Source organism: Oryctolagus cuniculus, chromosome 8, assembly GCF_051225735.1.
Source record: "Oryctolagus cuniculus isolate XC-2025 breed Fujian yellow rabbit chromosome 8, ASM5122573v1, whole genome shotgun sequence".
NCBI classification, from domain to species: Eukaryota; Metazoa; Chordata; class Mammalia; order Lagomorpha; family Leporidae; genus Oryctolagus; species Oryctolagus cuniculus.
Genome location: NC_142874.1, coordinates 20,866,538 through 20,881,240, shown reverse-complemented (window position 1 = coordinate 20,881,240; position 14,703 = coordinate 20,866,538). Strand labels below are relative to the sequence as shown.

The 14,703-nt window shown below is 42.0% G+C and overlaps 1 protein-coding gene across 1 annotated transcript in view; it reads right to left on the bottom strand.

The window, feature by feature from the left end:
- Nucleotides 1-14,703, bottom strand: part of LOC149124891 (tolloid-like protein 1) — a 342,676-nt gene that overhangs the window by 50,770 nt on the left and 277,203 nt on the right. The window contains exon 17 of the mRNA XM_089302008.1: nt 3,786-3,956. Coding sequence (XP_089158134.1) covers nt 3,943-3,956 — 14 coding nt within the window. The 3' untranslated portion in view covers nt 3,786-3,942. The remainder of the gene's footprint in view (nt 1-3,785; nt 3,957-14,703) is intronic.

Below are 14,703 nucleotides of genomic sequence, written 5' to 3'. Positions count from 1 at the left end.
ACTTCTGATCCAGCTCTCTGCTATGGCCTGGGAAAGCAGTGGAAGATGGCCCAAGTCCTTGGGCCCCTGCACCCTCATGGGAGACCTGTAAGAAGCACCTGGCTCCTGGCTTTGGATTGGCACAGCTCTGGCCTTTGTGGCCAGTTGGGGAGTGAACCAGTGGATGAAAGACCTCTCTCTCTATCTGCCTTTCTTTACCTCTCTGTGTAACTCTGACTTTCAAATGGATAAATACATCTTTAAAAAGAGAGAGAGATAGAAAAATGATCCTAAAATGGTGTAACACCTCCGTTCTGGAGATTTGAAAAACACTGGTGTTGAGATTTGAAATTACATTTACTTTCATTAGGAAAAATTTCAAGCAAATAAACTAATGAAAATAGTCAAAGTCATTTAGAAATCCTAGGGCTATGAGAAAAGCAAAAATAAGAATATATGATTGTCAAAAGTTTGCACAGAAGACAAAAAAAGGCCGGCGCTGCGGCCCACTTGGCTAATCCTCCGCCTGTGGCGCCAGCACCCCAGATTCTGTCCCGGTTGCTCCTCTTCCAGTCCAGCTCTCTGATGTGGCCCGGGAGGGCAGTAGAGTTTGGCCCAAGTGCTTGGGCCCTGCATCCGCATGGGAGAGCAGGAGGAAGCACCTGGCTCCTGGCTTCGGATCGGCACAGCCCCGGACATAATGGCCATTTGGGGGGTGAACCAAAGGAAGGAAGACCTTACTCTCTCTCTCTCTTACTGTCTAACTCTGCCTTTCAAAAAAAAAAAAAAAGTTTGCACAAACCAGGACACAACCCTCACAAAAATAAAAATAAGAAGAGAAGAGCTATGCCAATCCAAAGCCAGGAGCCAGGAGCTTCCTCCGAGTCTCCCACATGGATGCAGGGGCCCAAGCACTTGGGTGATCTTCTACTGCTTTCCCAGGCCATCAGCAGGGAGCTGGATTGGAAGTGGAGCAGCTGGGACTAGAATCAGCGCCCTTATGGGATGCAGCAAATGTTTTATGAACGAAAGCTTTCTAAATGTTTTTCAAATATTTCTTCTTTCAAGAGGGAGATCTTGCCTGTGCAGAACTCCAAATGCATTACTAACAGACCGGTTAGTAAAGTAGAACCCACAGTCCACCTGGCATGGAAGTGAGCATTCTGGATCTCTCATAGCCTTCAGTTTGTCAAGGCCAACTAATATCACTGCTTAATAAAACCAGTGCTTTGCGAAGTAATGATCTGACTGTTGTTAAAGGAAGCTTTTATTGACTGTCAGTTACTTAGATGTGATTAGATTAAAGCCTCTCATTATTCAGAGAACTAAATCAAATGACCTCAATTTTTTTTGACACTCAGTCTTAATCTGCACTATACACTAGTGCACACTTTCTGATTGCTGCTTACCGAGGGGCTAAACCCATCACATCAATCTATCAAATCAATGGTTGGCCATATTAGGCAGCCAAAATCACTAAGTGGCCAACTTAGATAATTAAAGATGCTGGGAAATTTTGTAGACTAAGATAGTTAAACAAAGATTCAAAGTATTCAAAAAGTATTTGTAGTCACTTGCTTGGGATAGTTAATGGATGTTAATAGGAACCAATTAGAGCTGACCAAATCATTACAGCCCAATACAGGTGATACCCAAAATCACAGACGCAGCAGGTCAAATGGCTAAGATGCTAACTGTGGAAGTACCACTTGATAGCAAACATTATAAATTTAAATTTCTGACTATGATTTTAGGGAATAAAAAGAACATAAGTAGAAAGATACAATGTCACAGCCAAGCTGAAACATGAAATTCTTAAATCAAGATTTATCAAGTGGGAAATCAGGCTAAAGAACAAAGGGCACTATACTGCTATACAACATCAGGCAACTTTAAAACTTACGTAACAAAAAACTTGGAAATTGTTGATTTGCATTATACCTTTTGGAACTCAAAATCTTTACTACCGTGTATATAATTTTCCTAGGGGGAAAAAAAAAAAACAAGATATGCCACTTAGGCACAAGAAGGAACCAGAACATTTTCATTTTGAAATCGTGAAATTCACCTATTTTGAGAGGTAAGACATGAAAGAAGTTTTCTTCCAGATTCAAATTTCTCCATTACTGACCTAATTTAAAGCACCAACAACAAGTCTGGGAGACTAAGTTACTAGCAGTAAACTATGATATGGAATACATCTCCTTCAGTCTAACACATAGTAGAAAAAAGATATGAAACAGAGAAGAACAAAAGTATAGTCATTTTTCTGCCAGAAAGTGAATGAGGGGAGGGGGCTGGCACTATGGCGCAGTGGGTAAGCCACCACCTGTGATGCCAGCATCCCATATAGGCGCTGGTTCGAGTCCTGGCTGCTCCACTTCCGATCCAGCTCTCTGCTATGGCCTGGGAAAGCAGTGGAGAATGCCCCAAGTCCTTGGGCCCCTGCACCCACCTGGGAGATCATGAAGAAGCTCCTGGCTCCTGAATGGCACAGCTCCGGCCTTGCAGCCAATTGGGGAGTGAACCAGTGGATGGAAGACCTCTCTCTCTCTCTCTCTCTCTGCCTCTCTTTCTCTTGCTGTGTAACTCTTTCAAATAAATAAATAAATAAATATTTTTTTAAAAAGTGAATGAAAGAAAAAAAAAGTGATAGCAAAGAAATTAAATGCAGGTCCTCATTTCTCTTCCTTTGGGCTTCAAAACAGAGGACACTGGGAACAAAGATGCCACCACACAGACTGACCCATAACATCCTCCCACACTGACACATCAAAGCGGTGTTGGTAGGACAGCTGCCCAGTCAGAAGGCGCCCTCTGCTTGGACCCTGAGGGCCACCCCTAGTTCCTACACAGCACAATCACCAGCTTAAGAATCACCCCACTTGGCATGAGATCCAAACTGCATGGTGAGGTGACTCTCCCCAGAGCTGAATAGTGGGGTCAGTGGGATACATAGGGGCCATGTTAGGTATTAGCAGCCTGTAGCCAACAGAGCTAAGTTCATCCTTCTCCTTCCCATATGCCCAATCTACCACCATCTCAGAAAAAATGAATCAGGAGGCAACTGAAAGATTTAACACCCAAATAATTTTTTTAAATTTATTTGACAGGTAGAGTTAGACACAGAGAGAGAGAGAGAGACAGAGAGAAAGGTCTTCCTTTCGTTGGTTCACTCCCCAAATGGCTACTATGGCTGGCGCTGTGCTGATCTGAAGCCAAGAGCCAGGTGCTTCCTCCTAGTCTCCCATGCGGGTGCAGGGGCCCAAGCACTTGGGCCATCCTCCATTGCCTTCCCAGGCCACAGCAGAGAGCTGGACTGGAACAGGAGCAACCAGGACCAGAACCCGGCGCCCATATGGGATGCCGGCGCCACAGGCGGAGGATTAACCAAGTGAGCCACGGCGCCTGCCCCGACCCAAATAATTTTAAATCAAATTATTTTATTCAATTAGTATCTGATCATGGAATTAAACTATAAACTAGATTGTACAGTTGCTATTGTTATGTCATTAAGGAACTCATAAGGAGATTTTTATTTTTTGGAGACTTGGGAAGTAAACAAATGTATAGACTGACTGACAAGACTGCACTTTTCCCACACAGTCCAGTTCACCTTCTTCTGCTAATACCAATATGTAACTTGCATACTGAATGATCTTGGATAGAGTGCAAGGAAAAACTTGATGCTTCACTCAATTCTCAGGGTCTTTGCAATGTTAAATTTGTTCCTTGAGGCTAATATTTCCCATTTTCGAGTAAAAATTCAAAGAGTAATTTTAACTATTTTTACATGAATTACTCACCCAGCGCAGTTTAATTATTCTGCAACTTAGAAAGTCCATATTTTACACTCATTCTCCAGCAGGGGTCCTGCTTCAATTTTGGATTTCTGGAGTAGAAAAAGGAAAGTTTGTGTCTTCTCCCTCTTATCCTGTACTCATTCATTATTCTTCATCATTTCTAGAGCCATTGGCCTAAAAGAAAAAAAAAAATAGTGGAGCAGGATGCCAGGCCTTCAGTACCACAGTGGTTCTTGTGGACATTGTCCTGCAGAACAGACTCATCTGCACCTCTCCACACGTGCCGGGTTCCCCATGGATGTCCACTCTGGGCTGCCCATCCTCCTCTGAGAACCTGCCTCCCATCATCCACCTCTCATCTGGGACCCTCTCTCTCCTCCCCAGCTGTCTATGCTAACTCCTGCCAGCAGAGTGCCCAGTCAATGCAGGCATGAGCCTGAACTTCGATGGAAGGTCTGTTCCAGCTCAGTGGAGACACCTCAGTTTTACCTTGCTAGACCCAGAGGCAGAAACTTCTGTGGGCATTTATCCTTAGGACAGGCAGCCCTATGGCAATGCAAGTCCTCGTGTCACTGAGGATAAAGGGTCCACCAGGAAACTCACCGAAATGACAGAGAACAGCTCTCCTTCCTTCCACCACCAAGTGTGGAGAGAAGAGGATGGTCACCACAGCATGCACAGACCCTTTACAAGGAAGGCCAACTCTCCCTAATCAGCCTTCATCACTGATTACTTCTCTTTTAAAAGGTAGAGTGGGGGCCAGTGCTGCAGCATAGTGGGTAAAGGCGCCGCCTGCAGTGCCGGCATCCCTTATGGGTGCCGGTTCGAATCCCGGCTGTTCCTCTTCTGATACAGCTCTCTGCTGTGGCCTGGGAAAGCAGTAGAAGATGGCCCAAGTCCTTGGGCCCCTGCACCCACATGGAAAGACTCGGAGGACGTTCCTGGCTCCTTACTTTGGATCAGTGTAGCTCCTGCCATTGCGGCCATGTGGGGAGTGAACCAGCGGATGGAAGTCCTCCCTCTCTCTGCCTCTCCTTCTCTCTCTGTGTAACTCTTTCAAATACATAAATAAATCTTTAAAAAAAAAAAACTTAAGAGTGAAGGCTGGTAAAGGCAATTTCACAATCTCTGTGCACTGTCCAAGTACGTAGGCTTGCGTTTTGCTTTAGGCTTTCAAATCCCCGGGTCTCTGACACCCATTTCATTGCCTCTGACATTGGAGGCCTCTACTGAGACCTCTGTTCCAAAAGAAGAGATGAACCTGACTCCTGTTGCAAACAAGTTTCAGGATTCTGGCAAAATGATGCAAACTGACTGGTTTCTGTGTTTTTTCCACTTATTGTAGTTACTAACAGACACATAAATATATAGGTATATCATATCTATTATACACATTATATAATCATGAATTTATAAGAACATTAAGTGTATAAAATTATATTTACATAATATATGATAAACAAAATAGCTTGTGTACTTGCTGTTCCCTCGATACTCCAATGTACAGTTTTCTATTTTAAAATATTTGCATTTTTTATTCTAAACTTTAGATGGAAAAATATTAAATCACAAATCATATTTTCTCCAATCTCTGTACCTGTAGACACAAAGGCATTTATTTGCACACTATGGACATATACACCTCAGGGATGTACTGGCAGTTACCCAATGCCATTTCTTCTTTACCTGAAAACATCATCTAGTCACATTCTCTGGCCTCCTTTACTAAAGAGTTGCAATCCTGTGGCTCAGTTCCAATTGGTAGAGCATAAAGAATGCAACGTTGAACAATTTCAGACTTAGCCTACAATAGCCACTCACTCCAAGGCTTCCATTTCAGTGAGATAGTGGGCCTCCAAGATGCACACTGGGGAGAGGCCAGAGCTGTGTGTGGCCAGGCCTCTGCCCCAGTGACCAGAGCACAGGTTCCCCGCAGCCCTGCACACACTTGACTATTAACCACTATTAACAAGCAAAACAACTACAAAGGAAGAATGCTCCAAAATCGGTCTGATGGAGTGGGAAGAAATGGTGGAGTAAGAACAGTCAATGCCCAGGCAGTGACAGATGATCCAGATGGGTCCAATCCAGTGTTGACACTGTCACCACCAGGGGGCACCAAACAGCAACCCAAACAAGATAACTATGGCACACAGGAACCCACAGAGCATCCAAACAACCAGGCACGGTCATACCTACATCTTTCTCAATGTCACAATCATTAAAATGGACATTTTAACTGTTTAAGTCCCTTGGACCCTACTTATCCTATAATTAGGCTTTATCTTTAATAATAAAACTAATAAGAACAATACCTGGACTACCGTGATATTCTTCTACAACTCAGTAATTCATTTACTTATCAAAAATAGGAGATAAACATTGCACACACTGTCAGGCTTGTCACACTGGTAAAGCTTCCAGGAGCCTGTCAGTGTGGAGAGCAGTATGACAGCCCCACCTCATTGGGATGGGCTGCCCCGACCCCCCTACTGTGTAACTCACGGCACTGAATTTCTAAGTAGGGCAAGGAGCAAAGGAAAGCTCTGACAACAGATCTAAGCTGAGATGCACACAGCCTGGTACTTAAACCTTACAATCCAATCCATAATAGTCCAAAAACCTAGCGTTTTCATGTGAAACATACCCTCTTTTGCTGTCAATTATTCTCGACTTGTCTATTCTTCCACTTGTCTCCAGGGCCTGATCAGGGACAATCAATAACAACCAGGCACAGCTGGCTCATTATACATGGGGCAGTTTCTAACATGTAGACTCATTCCATTATTACACACCATCAGCCACTGTGTGGGAGGGGAGATACGTCTTGAGTGACGGATGGACTCTACATCGTGGGCGGTGGGCTTGCTGATCTGGAAAGAGTAAGACTGGATGATTTGGACAGGAGTTCAGTGGGAGGAATATTGTGACATAGAATGAGCAGATAATCTTGTTCTGCTAAGTGCCACTGAGAGTTCTCAGTCCCCTGACGTTGGTAGCTCTTTACCTAGTCCTCCAAGGATTTCCCTCCTGTCTTCCTAGTTTTTGTTCAGCAAGTCCTCGTGTGCTGTAACCGTGGTGACATGTACAGAGACACAGAACTCGCTAAGCAGTTCTCCATTCAGCCCATACTAACCAATGGTGTTCCCTTTGCCTCACAAGGCCCAAACTGCCAGAACCAGAGGTCCCTGCAGGGCTTCCAACATGAGACTGCTTCAGGCAAACTATTTGGCCCCTGCTTCTGCCCAGACGGCCTCTCACAACATCATGGACATGAAGACTGGGGCTGGAAACCAGAGGAGCCATTTGGGTGGTCTTCCAGGCTGCATTATCTGACATGCTGCTCAGTTGGCTCCTGCCACCACCAAATGAAGGTGGTGACATCATTGAGAGCCTTCGGGAATTAGTATTTGCAGCATCACACGAGGTTAAAGAAGGAAGGAGTAATCAGACACACCAGAAGTCATGGGCGAGCACTCAGGAGAGTGGAGGGGGCAGGAATGGACGTGGAAATAGGGGGCTACGGCTAACTATGCAGTCTTCTTGACAGAGAAGAGCCTTTTGGTAGCAATGGTTCCACGATCATTTCTTTTCCCTCTCCTCTCTCTCCCTGTCCTCCCTCTCCCTCTCTTCCCTCCCCTCCTCTCTCCCTTTCTTCTTCTCCCTCTCCTCTCCCTCTCCCCTCCTCCTCTCCCTATTCTCCATTTTCCTCCTCTACCATACATGAAGAGAACTGGTGGTGGATAATATTCTGTGTTTGGTTCTGTAAGGAGGGTGACAAAATTGGCAGTCTCTCCCAGTGATGTGATGGGGTCCCCAGGACTTAGTAATTTTCACATCTGGAGAAAAGAGCAAGAGAAAAGGTAAGACTCTTCGATGAGAGGGAAAGGCAGCAGGTTGGGCTGGACGTTCTCTGCACACACAGGCCATCTCTGTCTTGCTCTGTGCTATCAGTCAGAGGTTTTTGAAATGTATCATCTTAGATTCCTTCCCCTCTCGAAAGGGACTGGAAGAACGAAGTCAAAATATATGTCTACCTTTTCTCTCCTGGAGACTCCATTCTGCAAGTCTCTGATCACGGCTACGGGATTGAGACTGTCCCATGGTTACAATTTACACTGGGTCTCCCATGTCTCTTAAGACACAAGGTGTGACAACTTTCTTCGCTGCTAGACCCCGGGTGGGTGCCTCACCTATCCTTGAGGGGCCCCTTGTACACACCTTTGTGCATAATTCCCACTAAAATCCCTTTCATTACCTACTCCTACTTACTGGTTGAAGAACTAGATGGCACTAGACTCGGGCTGGCATGCTATTCCTGACCCTGCACAAACAAGCCACTTGCTTGAAAATGTGTCCTGAGAGACGTAGATGATGGAAGCCTCGCAAAGGGCCGAGGCACCTATACCTACCAGTATGCTGATTTCTGAAAAATTCCAAATGAAAATGAAAGGTTTCTTAAAAAAAGAGAGAAAAGTTAAAAATAAGCTATCAAAAGTATCACTTTAGCATTCACTGTTTAAATTATTTCCAAAAGCATTCTTTTTACTTCCAGGTAAAAAGAGCAGCTTTAATCGTGCAAAAGGATCAGAATTAAATAACATGCAATGTTATGAATTAAAAATTTTACTCATTTCTTCTTGTTAAAGTATGTATTAAATGCCCTGAAAGCTCCTTGTGACACAACAAGTACATGTCAAGGAACAAGCTTTGAGATCATCAATAGGCAAGACATAAAAAATGGATATGAAAATGTTCTTCAGTTGGATTTGAACAGTGTAATTAGCTGTGTCTTAACAATCCATCTAATAGTATATTATGCAATTTAAAAAAACTTGTATTTATAAAACTATATTTTATCATTTTTGCCTCTTAAATGCTTGAACTTGTGCTTATTCTTTCATGGCAGAATTACAAATTCTTACTTTCCTAGACTGATGTCTATGTCATAAAAATCTACCTGGGGGCTGATTAGGGCCTAGGAAAGCACAAGGCTGGATGACTGGGGATAACAGGGTGGGAGGAAAGCTATGTGGACGGTCCTCTAGGAGTGGACGAGGTGTGAGTAGATAACAGATTTCAAAATTCCTTTTTATCCTCTGGCTAAATTAGCCCACATTTTTTCATCTTGTGTTCAGTGATCACTCACTCATTTATGACTGGTGTGGAAAATTCTTCACCCCCTTAGGTAACCCTGCCCATTTCCAGAAGGTTTCACCCGGGCTTCAAGCTTCAAATTTCCCCATTAGCCAGTGAGCCAAGCTACCATAACTGTACATCAATGACAACAGACATCTCAAGGCTGACAGAATCGCAAGCCAAAAGGTGAAAATCCACTACATCTGTAGCCCTGAATATATTAATATGTGGGCAAGGCCTTTTTGAAGCTTAAAGCAATGGCAGTATAATACAGGTTTACTTTAGAACTGATATTTATCTGTTCACATGACATATATATGTATATATATACACACAGAGATACAAATCAATTAATGAAATAATTAATATTAGCATTGACAGAAACTTACTTACTTGATCATGCAAGGGTTTCCTCTTGCACGTGTGATTCTTAGAACTGTTACAACCAAAGGCAGAAGTACAGCCTTTCACAACAGTCATATCGCCAGGAACTGCTGACCAAGAGCACATTATTCCAAAGCTGTACACCCAAAATGTACATCTCCCCGAAGCTCGTGTTTTTAAAATATAGTTAGCCTCTTCATCCTTTCTTACACTCAAAGTGTAAGAACACACATACATAATCAACATACGTAACCAAATGATGCTGAAGGTGTGTGGCGCCGCGTTAAGGTTAAGTAGTCACAGGACACGGGGAAGGAAGGAACAGTGAGGATAATCCTCCCATGTGAACTCACGCAATTCAGTGAAAATGCTGGAATAGCTTACCTGTCGTATATGTCAGGTCACTAACCACACCACACCACACCATACTTCCCAACCCTCAGCAACAAACAGATGGTCAGGCAACTGTACTAAAGAATATTATACAATCTCTAAAAAGAATTCTTTAAGATAGTAACATAAGGAAAAACCTCTGGAAAGACCCTGCCTAGTGGAATCTCTCTGAGACACAAAAGATGATGTTGGAGTGATTCCTTTGTTACATACAAACGTTTGGAGACCTGTGTTGTGGCACAGTGGGTTAAGCACTGTTTGCAACACCTGCATCCCAGATCAGAATACCAGCTTGAGTCTTGGTTGCTCCATTTCTATTCCAGCTTCCTGCTAATGTATCTGGGAAAGCAGTGGAAAAAGGCCTGGTTACTTGGGTCCCTGCCACCCTCATGGGAGACTCAGAAGAAGCTCCTCGCTCTTGGCTTCCATCCAGCCGGCTTCTGCCAACGCAGCCATTTGGGGAGTGAACCAGTAGATTGAAGATCATTCTCCCTCTTGTCTGTCCCTATCTTTCTGTGTCTCCCACTCTCTGTCACTCTGTCTTTCAAGTAAATAAAATAAATCTTAAAAAAATTTTAGACATAGTCTCTGAATAATTCTGATAATAGCACTAAGCACACTTTAGTATCATTAGTGGCAAATCACAAATTCCAAAATCTACTGTTTGCTATTACTAAAGGTAAAGGAAAGGACTAAAATGCAAGAATTTCTCTAAAAGTGAATGGCGATAGCTGATTATAATACACTATTTTGCATCTAAACATTGTATACATTTTGAACATCATTCATCATGCGGTTAAATTTAATCCTGTTTTATTTGAAAGTATACAGCATTGGCCGGCGCCGAAGCTCACTAGGCTAATCCCCCGGCTGCGGCACCAGTACTCCAGGTTCTAGTCCCGGTTGGGATGCCAGTTCTGTCCTGGCTGCTCCTCTTCCAGTCCAGCTCTCTGCTGTGGCCCGGGAGTGCAGTGGAGGATGGCCCAGGTGCTTGGGCCCTGCACTTGCATGGGAGACCAGGAGGAAGCACCTGGCTCCTGGCTTCAGATCAGCGCAGCGCCAGCTGTAGTGGCCACTGCGGGGTGAACCAATGGAAGGAAGACCTTTCTCTCTTTCTTTCTCTCACTGTCTAACTCTGCCTGTCAAAAAAAAAAAAAAAGTATATAACATTGATTGAAAAGTAAGTCCCTGCATCTGCTGTCTTTCTCAAATTTCCTGGCTTTTATTTTTGAGCTGAAGATATTTTCTTTTCTCAAATATGACATTTTGAGGTAAACTGGAGAGGATCAGAGAAGAGCTTATATGATATGATTTGTGCGGAATTTCCCAGCCTTCAATCGTGTAATTTTTCTCCTCTGTCTCTAATCAAATCATTCACATTCCTCTGCCTTGGCTTTGTCCACCCCCTCACCTTGATTAATTCCTAGTTATTCTCGACATATTTTTTGAAATGTCATTCATCAAGGAAGTCTTCACCAACTCCCTAGGAAAAGGCCAGGTTTCCTACTTACGTAACCCACCCCGTTCTGAACAACCTCTTCCCATTGTTCACAAGTTGGAACATCATCTACTTGCTCTGCAGTGTTTCTGATTGCAATGGGTTGTTTCCACGTCATGCTTGCAGTTTTCATACATTTTCTCATTAATTCTGTCTATGTTTGCATGGTGGAACAAAGATTATGTAGCTCGGTGCGTGCAACCTCACGACACTTGACGTTTCTTGGAAAAGAACGCCTTTCGTCACTAGATAATGCCTGTTCTTTCTTTGTCTTGTTACTGGTAAATATCATTTATCTATTATCAAAATGATGTGTTGTTTTAGATCTTTGGTTTTAAAAAATTATCTAGATTTGTTTTCAACAAATATGTTTATACTTCTTCTGATCCCCACATGCTTGAACTCTTTGTCTTCCTATGTTCTGTTTTATCTACCAGGCATTTATTTCTCTCTTTTGCTACATGCTATTGAGTGGTAATATTCTCTTCATCCCACTCCTTTTAAATTTTTTAATTGACTAACGATTTGTATCTCTCAAGAATAAGTCTACTTATGTAAGATAGAAATAATTTGGTTTTAACAAAATCATTGTAACCTTACATAAAATAGAAATTTAAGCTGTCTGGGAAAAGAATGAGGCTATATGGTGTCGCAGCCTCAGGCCACCCTTATCTTGTTCTGTCATTCTTGGCAACTGGCTTAGTATTTATGGTCCATTAGGAACCCTTGAGTTCTGGTTATATACAATTGCCAAAGGATAAATGTGACATTTCAATATCATTCCATTTGGCCAGAGCTTAGTCATATGGCTACACTAGCTTCCAAGGAGAGTAAGAAATTTAAATTTTCATCTAGGAAGCCATGCACCCAGCGAAAAGTCTGAAGTTCTGGTTCTAGGGAAAACTGCATAGAAACAATCAACTGGGCAAAGTGCAGCCACGAAGCGCCAGATCATAGATGGTGCATTATCACTGACAATGGCACATTTTACAGACTGAGTTAATTCTTTATACAAAGAAAAGAGTATGCTTTCACCATCGATTCTCCCAACACTTCTGGATCTTAGCAGTCTTTAATTACTTACCAACTGCTACCTACAGATGGCAAATGCATTGTGCTTCTGACTTGTTAGGTTCAAAACATTAGGCATATGGATTCCATCTCTCTCTTCATATTTTTAGAGTCAAAATTCCCCAACATATTTGACCAATTTCAGTAATTTACCCAAATTCATCACTTTCCTTTGCATTTTACTCTACCCTTAGATTTTATTTTATTTTCTTTCCAAGTATACCTTTTAGTAGTTGTTTCAGAAGAGATCGGAGGGTGAAAAAATCTCTTCATGGATCTGTAATTATTTCCCATGCTCTCAGATTATAATTTAAATGAGTGTTTAACTTTGGGTGGTAATTTGCTTCCCATTAATTTTAAAAAGAGGACTCTGTTTTCTTCTATATTTATGTCATGTAGAATGCTATAGGCAGCAAGCCACATCATCTTTCCCTCCCTCTGGCATGCTTGTGAATTTTAGCCTCTGTATTTCCCCATTATTTTATGTTTAATAAATGTAAGAATGGATTTTTTAATCCTCTATTACACTCGTTGTACATATATTTTATGTGCTATTTTTAACATTCAGATATTATCAACTTTTTTTGCGGTTTCCATTCAGGTTCAACCTGCGGAACACATGTGACACACTCATTGAGTCATTCATCCCCTCAACTTGACATAGGTCCTTGTGTTTGGTTTCCTCTTGACCTCGCGGCCTGTCCCTTCTGTGCTCCAATATCACATCATTTCTTAGAGCTTATTTTTATTCTGTTTTACACATTCACTAAAATTCTTATTTTTTATTTTAGTGTGATTTAATAATGCTGTTTACCTAAGTATATAGAAAGAAACTAGGTAGGATGACAAAGAGAGACAGAGACATTGATTAATTTTTTGGTTCTCTGGTTAAATCCTTTTCATGTACACCCAATCTCATTTCATTTCTACTTAATTCTGATCACCTTTTTTGTTTTTAATGCATGTTATTCTTAATCTCTGAGCAATATGAACATTTTTACTCAGTTCAGATAACCATATTTTGTTCACATGGCCTGTGTTAAATTTATTTCTTGATAATTGGCTTTGTTTCTTGGCTGCAAGCACAGATTAATCTCACTGGTCTGCTATGACTGGTTGTTTATTTCAATGTATTGAGCGTTGGCCAACATAATGAAATGTATTAACAAAAAATGAGACAAGGATGCTCTTTAGAAATGCATCTGTGAGTTTTTGGTAGTGTATGTTATAGAAGCCCATCAGCTTTGTCTAACTGAAATAATTGGATTTATGATTTGTACCTAAATAGTTTAATAGTTTTGGTAGGGGCTAGCTCTTTTTTTTTTTAAAGATGCAATTATTTATTTGAAAGGCAGAGTGACAGAGGGAGGAAGAAAGAGGGAGAGAAAAAAGGAGAGAGAGAGAGAGAAAATATGCAGGGAATTGAACCCAGGTACCCCAATGTGGGATACAGAATTTCTCACTGGCAGAGAAATCACTCAGCTATATGTTTACCCCATCATTTAATTATTGAAGAAGTACTCTACTCAAATAAAATAATTAAACTTTTAAAAAAGAAAAGGTGAGATGAATAGAATGAATGTATTTATTATGGCCTAAATATTCTGAATTAATTGTACAAGCTATTTTAATAAAGACATTTGCACATATTCTGAGAGGAAAAAGAATAAATCTGCTTGATATTATTTATCTCCACCCCCCCAAACACAAATATCCCTCTACTTTACTAAAACATTTTATTTCTTAATAACATTATTAGGTCATAAAAATCACAGTTACTATGACCAAAGTATAAGAACACACAGAGTTTTAATACTGTAAGAGTAGTGAATGACTTGCTTATCAAAAAAAAAAAAAACAAACATATCATTAAGTGAAAATAGCAGAAAAGAGCAAAAACATTTACTTTATAAAACTAAAATTAGTTTGGAGATTTTTAAAATTTATTTGTTTTCATTTGTTGACAGGCAGAGAGACAGACGGACAGAGCTCCCATCCACTGGTGCACTTCCTAAATGCCCACAGTAACAGGGCCTGAGCCAAGGGAAAGCCAGGAGTTGAGAACTCAACCCAGGCTCCCCTAAGGAAGCCAACTAGCCTTCACCACTGCCTGCCAGGATCTGGATCAGCTGGAGCTGCTCAGGGGCTGGAGCTTGTTCCAGGACCCACACGCTCTGAGATGGCACATCAGGGTCTTTACCAGCACTCTAACTAGTAGGCCAGATGTCTGCCCCCATCTGAAAATGTACACTCACCTCCAGTGGGTTAGAGAATGGAGAGACAAAGAGGACTGGGCCAGAAGCAGAGCGTTTTCCATAGGGACGGAGCGATCTCCCAGCAGCCTTTCCCCCTCCTTGTTGTAGCATCCTTCCTCCCCTTCGGGACGTTGCTCCTCGGGTCAGTGCCTCCACTCCAGGGATAGAGATGAAACCACCT